The sequence below is a fragment of the Chlorocebus sabaeus genome, chromosome 20 (genome assembly GCF_047675955.1).
Source record: "Chlorocebus sabaeus isolate Y175 chromosome 20, mChlSab1.0.hap1, whole genome shotgun sequence".
Lineage (NCBI taxonomy): Eukaryota > Metazoa > Chordata > Mammalia > Primates > Cercopithecidae > Chlorocebus > Chlorocebus sabaeus.
The window spans coordinates 47,227,431-47,243,856 of record NC_132923.1 but is presented as its reverse complement, the minus strand read 5'-3'; the positions used below and the strand labels follow the sequence as shown (position 1 = coordinate 47,243,856).

The 16,426-nt window shown below is 39.8% G+C and overlaps 1 protein-coding gene across 1 annotated transcript in view; it reads left to right on the top strand.

The window, feature by feature from the left end:
- Nucleotides 1-16,426, top strand: part of LRRC8C (leucine rich repeat containing 8 VRAC subunit C) — a 90,410-nt gene that overhangs the window by 51,221 nt on the left and 22,763 nt on the right. The window contains exon 2 of the mRNA XM_007978027.3: nucleotides 235-376. Within this exon, the coding sequence (XP_007976218.1) occupies nucleotides 239-376 (138 nt within the window). The 5' untranslated portion in view covers nucleotides 235-238. The remainder of the gene's footprint in view (nucleotides 1-234; nucleotides 377-16,426) is intronic.

Here is a 16,426-nt window from a genome sequence, read left to right as displayed (position 1 = left end):
ATGTTCTTTCTGTCCCACCTGGCGCACAAAGGGAACCTTGTTATTGGACGTGTGGGTCTCCTTATTTCCTCAACTGGTGGTTTTATTCAGTGGCTCATCAAAACATTGATGTGTCTTGACAGCTCTTGAACTAAGTCAGACCTCTGCTGTGAGGATTTGGAGCCACATTTGGTAACAATGCAGTATGTTGTACTTGAAGATAAATTAATTTACAAGTAATCTCTCCTTTCTCAGAAACATGATTCCCGTGACAGAATTCCGGCAGTTCTCTGAGCAGCAGCCTGCCTTCCGAGTGCTGAAGCCATGGTGGGATGTGTTTACCGATTACCTCTCGGTAGCCATGCTCATGATCGGCGTGTTTGGATGTACTTTACAGGTAGGTGCCTAGATCCCTGGCAAAATGGGGGCCAGAGCAAGACACAAGTCAGTGAAACCTCTTTAGAGAGCTGGCTGTGTGATTTTTAACCATGTAAGTATCAGTCACTGTTCTCTGTAGATGTATCTGTAATCATAGCAGAGAGCCTGAAACACCTGTTTACCGGGCTTTCCTAATAAGGTAAATATGGTACTTGAAAGATTTCAATGAGCCCAAAGAGCAATTGACTATAGTCAAGTAACGTCTGATGTCACTAACATCAAAGGGGGCCCCTTATCTTTCCAAACTGGCTTCACAGTGAAATGTAGCATATATCCAGCACCATTGATATTGCCAAAGTGGAACTTTTTGCTTTTCTTCATCCTTTATCCTTACCCCAATAAGATTTTCTGAAAGAACTAACATTTTGATGAGATTTGATTATTTTACTGAATGTTTAGTTCTGAATTTAAAAAGAACCCAATAAAAATGTATATATATGCCATCTATGTAGGTATTGAATCTGGGTATTTTTTACATAGCTGCTATGTTCCAGGTACCTTACTTTGAGGACGTGGATACATATAAGTGGTTCATATCTAGGGGAGAAATAAATAAACTAGCAATCAAAATAACTTGTGTTATACTATGGTAGAGGTGTCCATAAAGCACTAAGGGAATACTGAAGAGAAACCCTAACTTTGGTTTGGGAATAAGAGAAAAGGTGGTGGTTGAATTAAAACTTGGAGAACCAGCTGAAGTTAGTCAAGAACCTCTCCTTAGCTGAAAGTAAGAGGACACCAAGAGGAGAAAAGAAAGCTCTGAGTCATGGATGGGAGAAAGAACATGACATCTTTGGGAAGCTGTCAGTAGGACCGGCACATATGGGGTGTCGATATGAGAGCTGAAGCCATGCTTGCAAGCGGAATCACCCAGGGAGAATGCGATGAGGAAGGCAGTGTCAGTAGTAATGTTAAAGAGTAAATGGAGAAGAAAGTGGGGCCCTTGAAGAAGACTGAGAAGAGGCAGCCATAAGGACAGATGAAAACCAGGAGAGAGGCATAGGTCAGAAGCCAAAGGAAGCCATGGACAATGATGGCAGCCAACACAACTAACTCAGGGGCTAAGAAGGGAAAGTAGCAACTGCATCATTAGAAATCTTAGGTCAGTGGCTGGAAAAGTGGATGGAAATCAACATATTATAGAAGCTATGGGGTAGATGTGATTTTTCAGGTAGATCAGCTGGAAAAGGAGGTATAGGGAGAGAGAGAAATCACTAGAAGTGGTACAGAGTGAAAATAAAGGACTTTTAAAAGTTGGCCTTAAAAATAGTAACACATACTGCTTCCTATGTGTTAGGAACTCTTTTGAACACTTTACGTGTATTTTAACAAATGTCATCCTCATGACAACTCGAAGATATAGGTTCTATTACTGTCCTCACAAGTGAGACATCTGAGGCACAAAGAGGTTAAGGATCCTCCCAAGGTGAGTACTGAAGCCTTTATTCAGTCCAGGTGATTTGGTTCCAAAGTTCCTGCTCTTAGTCCCTCACACCATGCTGTCTTTTATTTGGTCACTGAAAATATCTTGCCCCATCCCCTCCAACAAGGGTGCCAGTGAGATGTTATTGTCTAAAAAAAGGAGCATAAATTCATTCATAAAGAAAATAGTTGTTGAAGAACCTACTGTGTATCAGGCACTGTTCTACTAAGAATTATCAATGAAGGAGAAAAAAGACAAAAATCCCAGCTTTATGGACTTTAAATTCTATGGGGAAAATAAGCAAAATAAGCAAAATCAATTAGTAAATATGTTAGTAGATAAAAACAATGGGAAAAAATAAAGCATGCAAAGATGGTAGAAGGTTACTACAGGTAAGATAGAAGCTGCAATCTTCAAATAGGATGGCCTGGGAAGGCCTCATTGGAAAGGTGACTTTTGGCCAAGAAATTAAAAGAGGTCCAGGAGCAGGCCAGGCAGATGTCCTGGAAGGAGGCTTCCAGGCAGAGGGAACAGCAAGAGCCAAGAGGCACATAGTGAAAGGAAGGCACAGGACCCTTCCTTTTCTGCAGAAGAGTTGGATTTTATGATGTTCTCACGTTCTCAGTTTTCTAGTTCTGTTTCCCTGGAGACCCGATAAAGGTCAAATGTTAACTGTGTTACTAGGCAACATTATGGCATAAATGACCACTCATTGGTCAACTGTATCTGGGCTGGAAGAGTGATAAATGCCTGGTAGGAAGCTGTATCATTGGACTTCTGTGACTGTGGTGAAACTTGTGATTCAGCATGCTCCTTGACACATCAAAGATTGATCTATTGAGTTACAGGAGATATTGGTTCCTTTGAGGCACAAGGCTTTTAAGCCAGGGTAAGTTCTGAACCTACCTAAAGTGGATCTCTTTTCCTTGCACTGGAGATGATATGGGGAGGAGAGGCTTGGGGAGGACAGCAGTGTGGACAGCTACATGGACAGTTGTGAAGATTTTCCTAAATGGGGAAAGGCTGATGTTGCCTTGCTGGTGACTCTAATCTGTGTATTTCTAAAGTGATTCTTGTGCCAAATGAAGTTTATGGTAATCTTGTAAGTCTGAATGTTAAGGTGAACCTAGAAAGTCCCCCGGTGATGTTACAGGCCTGAAGCAGGATTACCTCTATAATGTTGAGGAAAAGCCACGAGGCCAGTGTGCCAGAGAAATGTGAGTGAGGGGAAGAGCAGTGAAAGGTGAGGCCTGAGACGCAATGGGTGCCAGATCACGTAGGGCCTTCTGGGCCACTGGAGGGCTTGGCTTTGTTCTGAGTGAGTTAGAACATGTTTGGAGGAATAATGAGCAGAGGATTAGCATAATTTATGTTTTAACAAGACTACTACAGCTGTTGAGAATACACTGTAGGGGGTGAGGATGGAAGTGAGGGTGGTATTTGGAAGGCCAGTGCAATAATCCAGGCAAGAAATGAATTAAATGGTTTGAGTAGGGTGAAAGCAGGTGTTCTGCATATATTTTGAAGGAAACCCCACCAAGATTTGCTGAAAGATTAAATGTGAAATACAAGAGAAAAAGAGAAATCGGCTGGGCATGGTGGCTCACGCCTGTAATCCCAACACTTTGGGAGACCAAGGTGGGTGGATCACCTGGGGTCAGGAGTTCGAAATCAGCCTGGTCAACATGGTGAAACCCCATCTCTACTAACAATACAAAAATTAGCCAGGCATGTTGGCACTGCACCTGTAATCCCAGCTACTCGGGAGACTGGGGCAGGAGAATCGCCTGAACCTAGGAGGCAGAGGTTGCAGTGAGCCAAGATTGCACCATTGCACTCCAGCCTGGGTGACAAAGCAAGACTCTGTCTCAAAAAAAAAAAAAAAAGAAAAGAAAAGAAAGAAAAGAAATCAAGGATGACTAAGATTTTTAGACCTCGGCAACTAGAAGTTTGTTTTTAAACATGTTAAGTTTGTGATATATGTTAAACATCAACATGGAGATATTAAGTAATCAGTTGGATGTAAAACCCAGGAATTTGGGGTTAGTCATGGTCAATTTCCTGAGGAAGGAGGTGAAGATCCAGGATCTAGGAGGAAGGATTACCCTTGATTTGGGTGAAGGAGGCATCTTCCACCAGAATGGGAATGATAGCTACAGATGCATTTTTATTTGGTAGGGAGACAGAAAGATGGGAGTCTGTGCCTTATGGCTTGTTGTTTCTCTGTGATGGAGAAAACATTTACTGAGAGATTGTGAGGGTGAGGGATGTAGCAGGAATTAGCAACAAGGAAGGTAGAAGAGCAGGGGTCTCAAGGAGAAGGTTAGATTTGGGGTGGCTAGTTTGGGAAATAGTAGAGGGAGGTGACATACATTAGCAGGAGCACTCTCAACCTGTCTTCACTACTGCACTACTGTGCCATGGCTCACAGCGCTGCTGCAGGATCTGCCTAACAAGCACAGGGAATTGTTTCTCTTGTTTACATATACCATGGCAACGCGAAGTGCAGAAAAGAGAAAGGACACAGAAAATCTTTTAGAATAAGTAGTTAACTTGCAATGAAATTAATGAAAAGAGTGTACTTATGAAAATGTCTATAATGAGCACCATTTAGGAGATGTGCCTGCAGTGAGTTCAGGAGGAGATTCAAGCACAAGCTAAACCTCTTTTCCTGTGTGCTGGTCAGAATCATCTTCCTGCAGCACAACCCCACAGTGTCTCTCTACAGTCCAGAAGCCTTTTGGGCTCCCCACTAACCAGCCTTCTCAGCACCACCACTGTTACCTCTCACAATTGGTGGCTCCTGCTCAGATAGGTTAACTAACCGAGGCCCTTCACACATAGTCCTCTTTCATCTCTTCAGCCGTTAAAGAGAAATCTGATGCCAGTTGACTGGGTACAGGAAGTGTTGTCTGAGATGACAGGGTTCTGAGAAAAAATGAGATGCCAAAAGACATTTTGCATCAGAATATGAAGGCTACAGGCACAGAATTCATATGGAATGGTCTACTCAATTCAACAATCCTGTGCATCAGCAATGTATCAGACACTGTGCGAGGTGCTAGATGCTAAACGCAAAACAGCACAGCCCATGCCTTCAGATTGCTAATAGTCTGAAGACCATAGAAACACATAAACAATGTCTTCCAATGTGTAAGCGCCTTAATGGTGCCTCAAGAGCATCAAATATGATGTTGTCATCTCAGTCACTGGAAGTTAGGGACTCAAGGAGAAGATAATTGAGTGAAGTCTCAAAGAATGAGTATACAAAACCAAAATATGTATATTTTAATAAGAGGAATGAAGGGGAGAACTCAGCATTAACGTAATATTTAGTGTGATCATTTTACAAAGCCCTCATGGATTGGCACAGTGACTGGAAGGCCCAGATGGCATTTTTCAGAGAGGGTGAAATTAGGGATATTAAACATCCTGCAATCGGTAGGACATTCCCACACAACAGAATTGTTTTATCCAGAATGCTAAATGCACATCCATGGAGTCACGCTGGCAGGAGAACCTGTGGTAGAATCTGTGTGTACTTTATTTAGTCCCCAGAACAAACCTGTGAAAGTAGATTAGTCTCATTTTTCAGATGAGAATTCCAAAGTATAGAAGGTTAGATCACTTGTCCCAAAGCCAAGAGGGATGCAGCTGAGATTCCAATCTTAGGCTGATTCTCCAGGTGTGTGTCACCCTGTGCACACTGCTGTCAAATATTATGGAACCATCACAACTGCACAGATTATGAGGGCAAAGTTTGGCTTCTAAAACAGGATTTTCAGTGTAAAAGCAAGCACAAAATGATAAAAAGAGAAAATAGTTACAAAAAGTATCAATTTTATGAATTACAAATTAAAATTTTAAGGGGCATTCACTATATACCTGCTGTTTAAAAAGAAAAATTTGCAATCTATAGTAAGCATTAACAAAACAAGAAAGAATTCATGTTATAAATTATTAAAGTAAAACTACCTAGGATCCATATCACAAATTAAAGTAATGTCCCGTAGGGGAAAAATTTAAGCTCTTATTTTAGCTGTGCTATGATAATCCACTAAAAATGGCTTAATGACTGATAACTTCATAAACAACAGATTCTCTGTGAACCTCAAGTTCCTTTCTCATTCCCAAGGTGATGTTAAAATTATTAAAATATATTTTTATGCCTTGATTTTCCCCTTGTAAAATGAAAGCACAATCATTCTTTCTGATCTTATTTACAAAGCAAGTTAACTCCTAGATTAGAATACATGAAAAGGCAAAATCTAAGGTGGAGTTAGAAGAACACTCTTTGATGACAAAATAGTAATCCAACAGCTTTTACAGTTGGATTTACAGTTGGAAAAAAGTAACTATTTTGTAAGTTACTTTTTTCATGTCAAGTTAACAGTTGATACCTGTTTACTCCTAAAAGATTGTATTCATATAGGTTTAACACTACTCAGCTTGGAAAATACTGGGGAATTAAGGTTATTATGTATCAAGGGAGTGTTGATTCTTTCTTGCCCTTATGTAAAAGGATTAGAACCAGCTCTCTTGCCTTACTTGTCTGACAAATATTTATTCATTTCTGAGCAAGTAGCTCTATTCAAGGCTGCCATGGAATAAGAGCATGTATAAAGAGCATTCCTTAGATTACATCAATCTACATAAGAACAAATATAAACTCACTGTAAACCAGGAGAATGTAGGAGTATATGTGTCTGTCCTATTCCTGTACAGCCATACACCCTCAAGGACCAATAGTGTAAACGCCCAACTTTGTGCTATAAACAACACTATTCAAAAACTCAGCACATTCAACAAAATAGACCAAATCCTGAGAGGTCAACACATTGCTTCCTGGAAAAATAAGATTGCTTTAGATCTCTGCTCAGTGACTCCAGGTTATCTTATTATGACCAAATCCAAAACAGCCCATGGGCAGACCGTTACCAAATATAGAATTAGCAGTTAGAAACCAGAAACAGGAACTGGAAGATGCAAGCCCCCTGGAAGTCCTAGGGGACCTGCCTTGTGATTGTTACATAGAAAAGACATTTCCTGCTTTCTGAATTTGGAAGGGAAAAAAAAGAATTATTTCAATGACGAAGCCACCTATAAAAAAATCCTGCAAGATTTAACCCAATCACTGGGATCGAAGTGGCCAGCAGGGTCACGCTATCAAAAAGGTTAGGACATAGGCGTTTGTTGGTTAGAGCTGATCCCCCCCCACTTTGATTTTTAGGGCATACTGAAATTAATTTCTACTTCCGTGATTTAGAGCCATCAATGTCAGCTCCATGACAAATGACCTTCAGGTGAAAATGCTCACAGGCAGTTCACGGGAAGGTACAGGCAATCAGAATGACAGATTCCAGAATGATTTCAGAAGACTTCATTTTGCTAATGTGCCCTGAATTCTTGCTTCTACTCCCCCCATGCAGTCATCTGCTGTATATCGTCTGGGATTTCTAGTAGATCTTTTTCTTTTGCCAAATTTGAATTTTATAGATAGAAGCCCAGAAATTCTTACTTAGAATCAGTAATACTGATTACATCAGAATACTGGTGAAATCACAGATAGAAGTGAAGGCTTAAAATCAAGACCTCATCTCAGATACGTTCCTTTTATTTTATTTTATTTTATTTTATTTTATTTTATTTTATTTTATTTGAGACAGAGTCTCACTCTGTCACCCAGGCTGGAGTGTAGTGGCACGGTCTCGGCTCACTGCAACCTCTGCCTTCCAGGTTCAAGCAATTCTCATACCTCAGCCACCTGAGTAGCTGGGTTCACCGGCATGCACCACCACACCCAGCTAATTTTTGTATTTTTAGTGGAGATGGAGTTTCATGATATTGGCCAGGCTGGTCTCGAACTCCTGGCCTAGAGTGATCCACCCACCTCAGCCTTCCAAAGTGCTGGGATTACAGGCGTGAGCCAGTGCACCAGCCCAGTTGTATAAAGTTTCCATGTACCCACCTTACATCTCCGTTCTACTAGGGTCTTTGGGGAATATGAAACAGAAATTATTTAGATGGTGAAAATAATTGTGAAGAGCAGCCTTTGTCATCTCTGTGGGGATGGTAGTGGATGCTGTGAAAGAAACACTATTTCAAAACTTCTGTTAATCTAGTATCAAAAATATGCCTTAGTTGGGACCTCCTTTTTATGGTGGTTTATTCGAACTGACACTTTCGGTCTTCCCTAGAATTTTACTACTTGCCATCTATCACCTTGACAATTTTACGTGGACTGAATTCCTGGCCACAAGAATAACATAGGAGTGAGTGCCTTTCGCTTCACTGTCTTGGGTTTAAGATAGTTCATGAATCTAAATGCTCTTCTTAGATTATCTGATACCATCCAATGCCAGTCAGTGAATGGGGAATGTTTCCGTTTTTCTCATTGTTAGGGATTGTTATGATCTTGTTGCCTATTGATCGTTTAATAATACATCTTTTTCACCAAATAAGAAAGCACTGACAGAATATGAGGCTTTTTTCCTACGTGAAGCAGGTATCTACTATATATTTAGCCTCTGTTGTTGATCCTGTGTGTGAATCATTCAAAACTTCTGTTTAAAGGCCTATGTTAAATAAGTGCATTATGACATGGAGGCAGGTGGCCTTGTGTTTCTAATCAGGGCCTTTGACTTGGAGGTTTTCCCCAGTCCTCTGATCATACCAGCAAACAGATCTACTGTACCACTTACTGCCCTTACTTTCTTCCTCTCAAAGTCTTCTCTCTTCACTGAGAGCACTGGTGGCATTCTGAACCACTCAGCAATATAGGGGCCCTGTGGTGAGGATTAGGCTAACATTCGGACTACATTTTAATTGTAGGTAAGTTTCTATGTTATATCTGGAGTCTCCTGTTTAATATAAATGGTGAATGCTGCTGCTTCTATGCTACCGATTTCCTTCGTAAAATGCTGCATTTTTGTTATGCCTATTTTACAATTCCTATTGTTTTGGAATAGCAAGTTTTCATACAGAGAAAAAACCTTAATCTATTAATATGATTTTATGTCCACTTCTAAAAATATGAACTAAGATACTCCCAACTGGAAAGGTACATACCAACTAAAGGATTTAACAAAAAAACAAGATACCATCCAAAATAGCAACAAAAGCTATTGGATATCTAGGAATTAAGCTAACCAATAATACACAAGGCCTTCATAGAAAAGTTCTAAATGTCTAAGACATAAATGACATATAAGGCAATTTGAATGACTGGAAAGACATTTCATGTTCTTGAGTGGCACAGAATTGGTTTTACGAAAATGTCTAGTCTCCACAAATTATTTCATAAATTCAATGCAATATTAACAAAATCTCAATTAGATTTTTTGAAAAATTTGATAAACTTAACATTTATATGAGGAATGTTCACTTATGGTGGTAGAGGAGAATAAGGTGGCATAAAAGAGGTAAAAGGAATGAGAGAGAAAAGTGGCGGGGAGCAGAGTGCTGGTGAGAAAGTGGGTTTTGCATCAACTGATGCTAATAACCCTTTGCATCGAGAAGCATGAATAATTCAGTCCTTTATCCCTGAGGTTCCCCTCTCCCGATCTCACTCACACACACACACACACACGCAAAATCACCCCTTTCTTCTAATTTCCTTTATAGAACATGTCAGATGTTCCATCCAAATATCATCCTTTTTTTTCCAATTATATTTTTTTTTTGAGATGGAGTCTCTGTTGCCCAGGCTGGAGTGCAGTGGCATGATCTCGGCTCACTGCAACCTCCACCTCCCAGGTTCAAACAATTCTCATGCCTTGGCCTCCGGATTAGCTGGGACTACAGGCACGCACCACCACACCTGGCTAATTTTTGCATTTTTAGTAGAGATGGGGTTTCACTATGCTGATCAGGCTGGTCTCAAACTCCTGACCTCAGGTGATCTGTCCCCCTCGGGTTCCCAAAATGCTGGGATTACAGATGTGAGCCACCTTGCCCGCCCTCTAAATCTCTTTGCAAACATTTCAGTTGTGTTTCACAAGTAGGAAATTCCTTAACTATACATTTCACAAATGAGACAATCATTAGCTTTAATATTTGTCATCCCTTTGTTTAAAAAACAAAAATCTAGTTGGAAGAATTACCTCTAACGTGTAGGAATATAAATTCCACAAGGCCAGGCAGGCCTCACCTTTCAGGTTCGTTTCTGTATCCCCAGAACAGAAGTCAGTAGCAGGCACATGTAAGTAAGTGCCCAAAAGAATGCATTTTGTGGAATGAAGGGATGAGTGAATGAAGAAGTGTAGATGACATGTTTTAGCCATGTGCTAATATATTGTGAGCACCTGGTGTCCTTGAAAAGCAGCTGAGAACTTTCAATTACAGATGTAGAATACTACATTTATTTCTTGGCATTTTACCCCACAATTTAAGAAGTTGTGACCAATAGAGGAGAGGGACCAAAAAACCTTGTATGAGGCCTGATTGAGGGCATGCTTATCTTCAAGTTGAGAAGATGGAAAGGGCATGAGAAATGAGGACAGCAGACCCTGGAAGGGCCGCCATGTCAAACATATAAATGGCTTCAACTTATCCCTGGGGTCCCACCTTGAAGACCAAATAGAATCAATAGAGAAGTTTTAGGATGGAATATTTTGGCTCATACAAACTCAAGCTTTTAAAAAGCTATGAACTTTCTGAGAATGTCATGTAGGTTGTAAGTTTCCTATTATTGGAGATACACTTCCAGAAATTGAATAACCTGGGTGGTGGGGAAGCTACAAGGAGAATCCATATGTCATGACATGAGAACCATTTGTTCTTTACATATAGTGTTTCTAGGCAATGGAGTTAGACAGTGATAAAAATGACAAAATGCCTGCCAACAAAAATACATTTAAAATACTATGTCAGCTAGAAATGCTTTGAAAAAGACAAAGCAGCTCAAGGAGAGAGTGTGCAGGGGGTCTCCCTCAAAATAGAGTAGCCAAGGAAGTCCTCTCTGAAAAGGTGAGGACTGAAAAGGCACAGAACAAAAGGAACTGAAAGAGGGAGGCTACCTGCAGGAAGAACATTGCACACAGAGGGAGCAGAAGAGGCCAGTATGGCAGGTACAGTGATAGCACAAGGGCAGTGGCCCCTTTCAGTTTTTTCTTACTTGGATCCACTTGGTAAGGCTTGAAACAAGCATTGACCCGAATCAAGACCTAGTCATCTGATGTCCTAGAGCACTTGTACCCCCATGAATGTCAGGTGTCTTAGATGTATGCATCCAGCTTTACATCTGCCATCTCAGAGTTAGGACAGAGAATTTAATCCTATAGCCTCTTGGAAGCTGGGACCACATGAATTACCAAAACAGTTGTCATCACCCCTTGATTGGCACTTAATGAGCAACAGTGTATGGCAGAGAGTGTTAAGGGCATTATTTCATTGCTCCTATACGATATCAAGTTGCTTACAGGCAAGATTCGTGTCCGATTCATTTTTCTACTTACTGAGTGCCTTTGACCCAGCACAAACTCCAGAAATCTTTGGGTGACTGTATATCAGTGCTTTAGCAGCTCTGAGAATTCACTACACTGTCTTACTAACAAAAACAATGATACAAAAATGCAGATTAGGACTGCATCATAAACTGGTGGAGGAAAGCTTTGTGTGGAGTATTTAATGAAGAAGTCAGAAAAATCCCGTTTCCTCCCCAAATTATAAAAAACAGCTAGTAAGGCTGGGCGCAGTGGCTCACGCCTGTAATCCCAGCACTTTGGGGAGCCAAGGCAGATGGATCACCTGAGGTCAGCAGTTGGAAAACAGCCCGGCCAAGATGACGAAACCCCGTCTCTACTAAAATACAAAAAAATTAGCTGGGCATGGTGGCACGTGCCTGTAATCCCAGCTACTCCACAGGCTAAGGCACGAGAATCGCTTGAACCTGGGAGGCAGAGGTTGCAGTGAGCCGAGGTCATGCCGCCGCACTCCAGCATTGGCAATAGAGGGAGAATCCATCTTGGGGAAAAAAAAACAAAAAACAGCTGGTAACAAATGATCTTTCTTGAGTAGTGTGAGAGTTTTACTACAGCCTTCTTCAGAGCCCATTGGGAATGCTGGGGGCTTCATCAGGAGAATAATTAGCATAAACCCAATGCCAGAAAGACAGGGCCTCATGTGTTAGAGTAACCAACTTGAAAAGAAAATTTTTTGATGATATAATGCAATAACATGCTAATAAGTGAGCAAGAAATCATGATATATATTGTTATGTGCCCTCATAGGAAAACTACAGCTAAAGTTTGTGTAGGAAAAAAAACACCTGCTGTTATGCCAAAGAAACTTAAGAAATTGTAGAAATTGAGGTACCTTATTAGAGGAAGTTACAGAGTTATTCCAGTGATATTATGGGAATACGTTTTACAGAAATGAAAATTTGGGGGGATTTTGCCATATGTGGTTGTTTTTATAATAAAATTGTTGATAATTGTCATGGTGAAAGCCAGGTTTTTCTTATCCGGGTGGTTGTCCATTCATACTGATGTGTGGAGAGGTATATCGCCAGCATCCCAGTGGAGACCTTACTACTAATTGTGATTAAGTTCTGTAGCAGTATTAGTACTTCACAGTACACCCATGGATTGGATTTTATGAGCTGCCCTGAGAGTCTAATAACCTTCATGGTATTTTGTAGAAAAGTGTTTTGGTTTTTTTTTTTTTTTCATTCTAAACAACCAATTTTCAAATGAACTTTGCTTATGTTCATTAACTATTTAGTATACTTTAGGTTTTTAGGGATTTTTTTTAAAAGTCATTTAAAATATAGTGTTTCTTGAATAATGGTGATAGTTTCATGATACTGGTTTGTTATCCACAAAGGCTGTAGTCTTACACTAGTTAAATTTCCTTTAAAAATAATAGACTTTCAGAATTGGAAAAGAATTTATAAATGACTGAAGTCCAATATAGAAATCTATTTTATAACATCCTTGACATATTAATATCTAGATTTTGCTGTAGAATATTTGGTGATAAAAGAGTTTTGTTTAATTAATTTTTTGCTATGAAACTGTAAACACTTCAACACATACTTATTGAATGTTGACTAGGTTTCCAATACTGTGTTAGGTATTATGGGGAATACAGAATAAAGGAGCTTAGAAAATAGTTGCAGAGCAAAATAACATGTTCATTGTAACAATTTATTCTGCAACTCTTATAGGCACTATGCTAATTTCTGATGACACAGAAATTTAGCTTTGGTCCTAAAGATATTTAAACAGCTGCAAAGATAAACATTCATATACATCCTTCTAAAACAACATAATCGCTACAGTGTAAATAAAGTGCAGCAGGTACAAAAGAGAAATCATAGTTAACCCTGCCTGGGAAAATCAAGGTTCTTGACATTCTATATACAGGGTAGTTATAGGACTATAGGAATAAATTATATTCGGGGGGGGGAAGTGATATGGGGTATTATAAAAGATAAGACTTGTGAGGTATGGTAACATTCTACAAATGTCCACTTGGGGGTTTCTAACAAATAAGGACTTTCAGCTTCGCTTTATTTTATTTGTTATTTTGGAGACGAGTTCTCACTATGTTGCCCAGGCTGCTTTCAAACTCCTGGTCTCTAGTGATCTTCCTGCCTCAGCCTCCTGAGTACCTGGGATTACAGGTGCGTGCCACCTGTGCCCAGCTTCTTTTTTTTTTTTTTTTTTTTTTTTTGAGATGGAGTCTCACTCTGTCACCCAGGCTGGAGTGTATGCAGTGGCGTGATCTCACTGCAACTCCACTTCTCGGGTTCAAGCGGTTCTCCTGCCTCAGCTTCCCTAGTAGTTGGGATTACATCCGTGCACCACCACACCCAGCTAATTTTTGTATTTTTCATAGAGACGGGCTTTCACCATGTTGGCCAGAATGGTCTGGAACTTCTGACCTCAAGTGATCCACCCGCCTCAGCTTCCCAAAGTGCTGGGAGCCCAGCCCATACCCAGCTTTTTTGTTATAATAGCACTTCCTGTTTCTAATAAAAGTATAAAGGCTTTTTTTTTTTTTTTTTTTTTTTTTTTAAATACAGAGTCTCGCTCTGTCGCCCAGGCTGGAGTATAGTGGCTCAATCTCAGCTCTCTGCGACCTCCGCCTCCCGGGTTCAAGCAATTCTCCTGCCTCAGTCTCCCGAGTAAATGGGACTACAGACATGAACCACCACACCCAGCTAATTTTTGTATTTTTAGTAGAGACGGGGTTTCACTATGTTGGCCAGGCTGGTCTCAAACTCCTGACCTCAGGTGATCTGTCCCCCTTGGGCTCCCAAAGTGCTGGGATTACAGGCGTGAGCCACCTCGCCCGGCCCTACATAAAGGCTTTTAAACATACATAGTGACTTTTTTCATCATGTTCAAAACGTTAACTTTCCTAAGAAGTGTTTGAACTACTGGCAGTATTAAGGTCAGCTATCTTAAAATAGAATTGGCATCTCCCTACACAAGTTATTTTAGTTCTTAAAAGCTGGTGAGATTCTTTGCCCTGATATCCAAAACTGGGGCTATGTGACCTTAAGTTCAGTATGTTAACTTATTGTTTAGGATGTTGATGTTAAATGTTGTAGGTGCTAGATATTGGATTCAGAAAATGCTTAATGCAAGCTGAGACAGTGTTGTAGCAATATTCCCTGAAGAACACTTGTATGCATGATTATATCGGTTAGTCACTTAATATTATATTTTTAGAATTCTGCAAAGGTCTTTTGTCTAATAAATAGGCCATCAGCTATCTCATCATTTTACCTTGTAAGAAACCTTATATGCTCACTGGAAATAAAAAACCTGGATTTAAAAAAATAATAATCATTTCAGCTAGATCAAGTTAATTTAAAGAGAAAAAAACTAAATCCCCAAAACTTCAAACAGAAAACATGTGCTCTCTCATATGCTTTTAGTATGAGTTTAGGTGAAACACATGACTTTTCTGAAGCCCCGTTTTATAAAATGAGCAGGATAGGCATCACTTCCATTTTCCAGATTTATTGTGGAAAAAAAAATGGTGATAAAATAGAAATGTATTGTTTTTAGTCTCTTTAGAAACTACAGACCTCAAAATGTCTTCTCTTGGGCAATTACTCTGATCCTCCCCAATTGAAAAACAAAACAGAAAACTGCCTTCTCTTCATTTGGGGCATCTTCAGATAGTCATAAGTGTGATTAGTTGAGCCTCTAACAAACAGAGATTGAGAGAGGTGTGGATTCCAGGACCAAATGTCCTAATTCCGATAGCTACCTACGTCCGTCTCCCAGAAGACTTTGCAGGAACTATACAGACACAGGGGACAAGATCAGACAGAAGAATATTTAATTAAAGCTAAGGCTCTGGCCCCAAACCACATTATCAGTTTCCTGGTGAGCTAGGCCACACTTCAGATAAGTCTCAAGCACTTTCTTTGCCTAAGCTCTGAAAAATCTACATACCTGGAAAAAAAGTGGGGGCGTGGTAGGGAGTTCTGAAAAAAAAAAACTCCTTAGCTTCTTTTTCTATACTTTAATCTCTGCTGTGCTCAGGTCAAAAAAAAAGTAATCTGGGTAAAGAACAGACAGAGGGGAGAGGGGAAGGGGAAGAGAGAAGACAGAGGAAGAGAGAGGGGAGAGAGATATTGATTTATTATTGATTATTCCTAATGCTCATCTGAACAATCCTCCTCAGGCCCTCCTAGGCTGCCATCAACTTCCCAGAGAGAGGCAGCTTCAGACCTATTGTGTCACATCAGTTTTAAGGAAAAAGGGAGACTTCCAAATGATGACTCCCTTTAGAAGCTCTAAAGAGGGAGTCAAAACAGATTGATCCCAAGGTAGAAACAATCCCCTGTGACACCAACATTCAGTACTTTTCCTTAAAGGTCACCATGTCTATCAAGCCCTCTTTCACCTAAAAAGAAGTAAGGAGGAACAAAGAAGAGTCTTTTCTCCCCAGAGATCAGCCATTATCTGGATGATTCAGAAAAATGGAAAAGTGCATAGATGAAATTCTCCCTCTCTAGGTAAAAGGCCTATTTGTCTGCAATGTGTGGAACCTGTCTTATCCAAATTGATAATATTTATGGAGTCCAAATAATCTTAACTTCTAAAAATTATAATAATGATTGAAAAAAAAGTCACTTGCCATCCAGCACACATAAATGACTAACAAGTGCCATGACTCTTGCCTTAACTGCAAGCCTTCTATGATGCCATAACAAATAATGGATATTATCTTTTGAGAATGACACTATCTATTCCTTCATGTAGATTGGACCACAACCTGGCAGTTGATATCATCTCACTTGGGGAGATATTTTCATTTGCTAAAAATAAATAGCAAATTATTTTTCAATTATTATAGTAAGTTTCTAAAATAATAATTTAAAAATATCCTTTCAGAACAGTTTTATTTGTATGCTTCCCATATTTAGAATTCTGTATCTTTGTCATTTTCATATATTGAGGATAATCTGGATGATTTCTGTTTCTCTTTGAACTCTCCCAATTTCTTTGATTCTACTCCTGCTCACAAATTCATCAGTAAACTGCAGGGTTTCTAGAACTAAGTCAGCTGAGTACAGAACTAAGGTTTCAGTCCCTGGGCATTGCTTCCAAAAGAGATTTT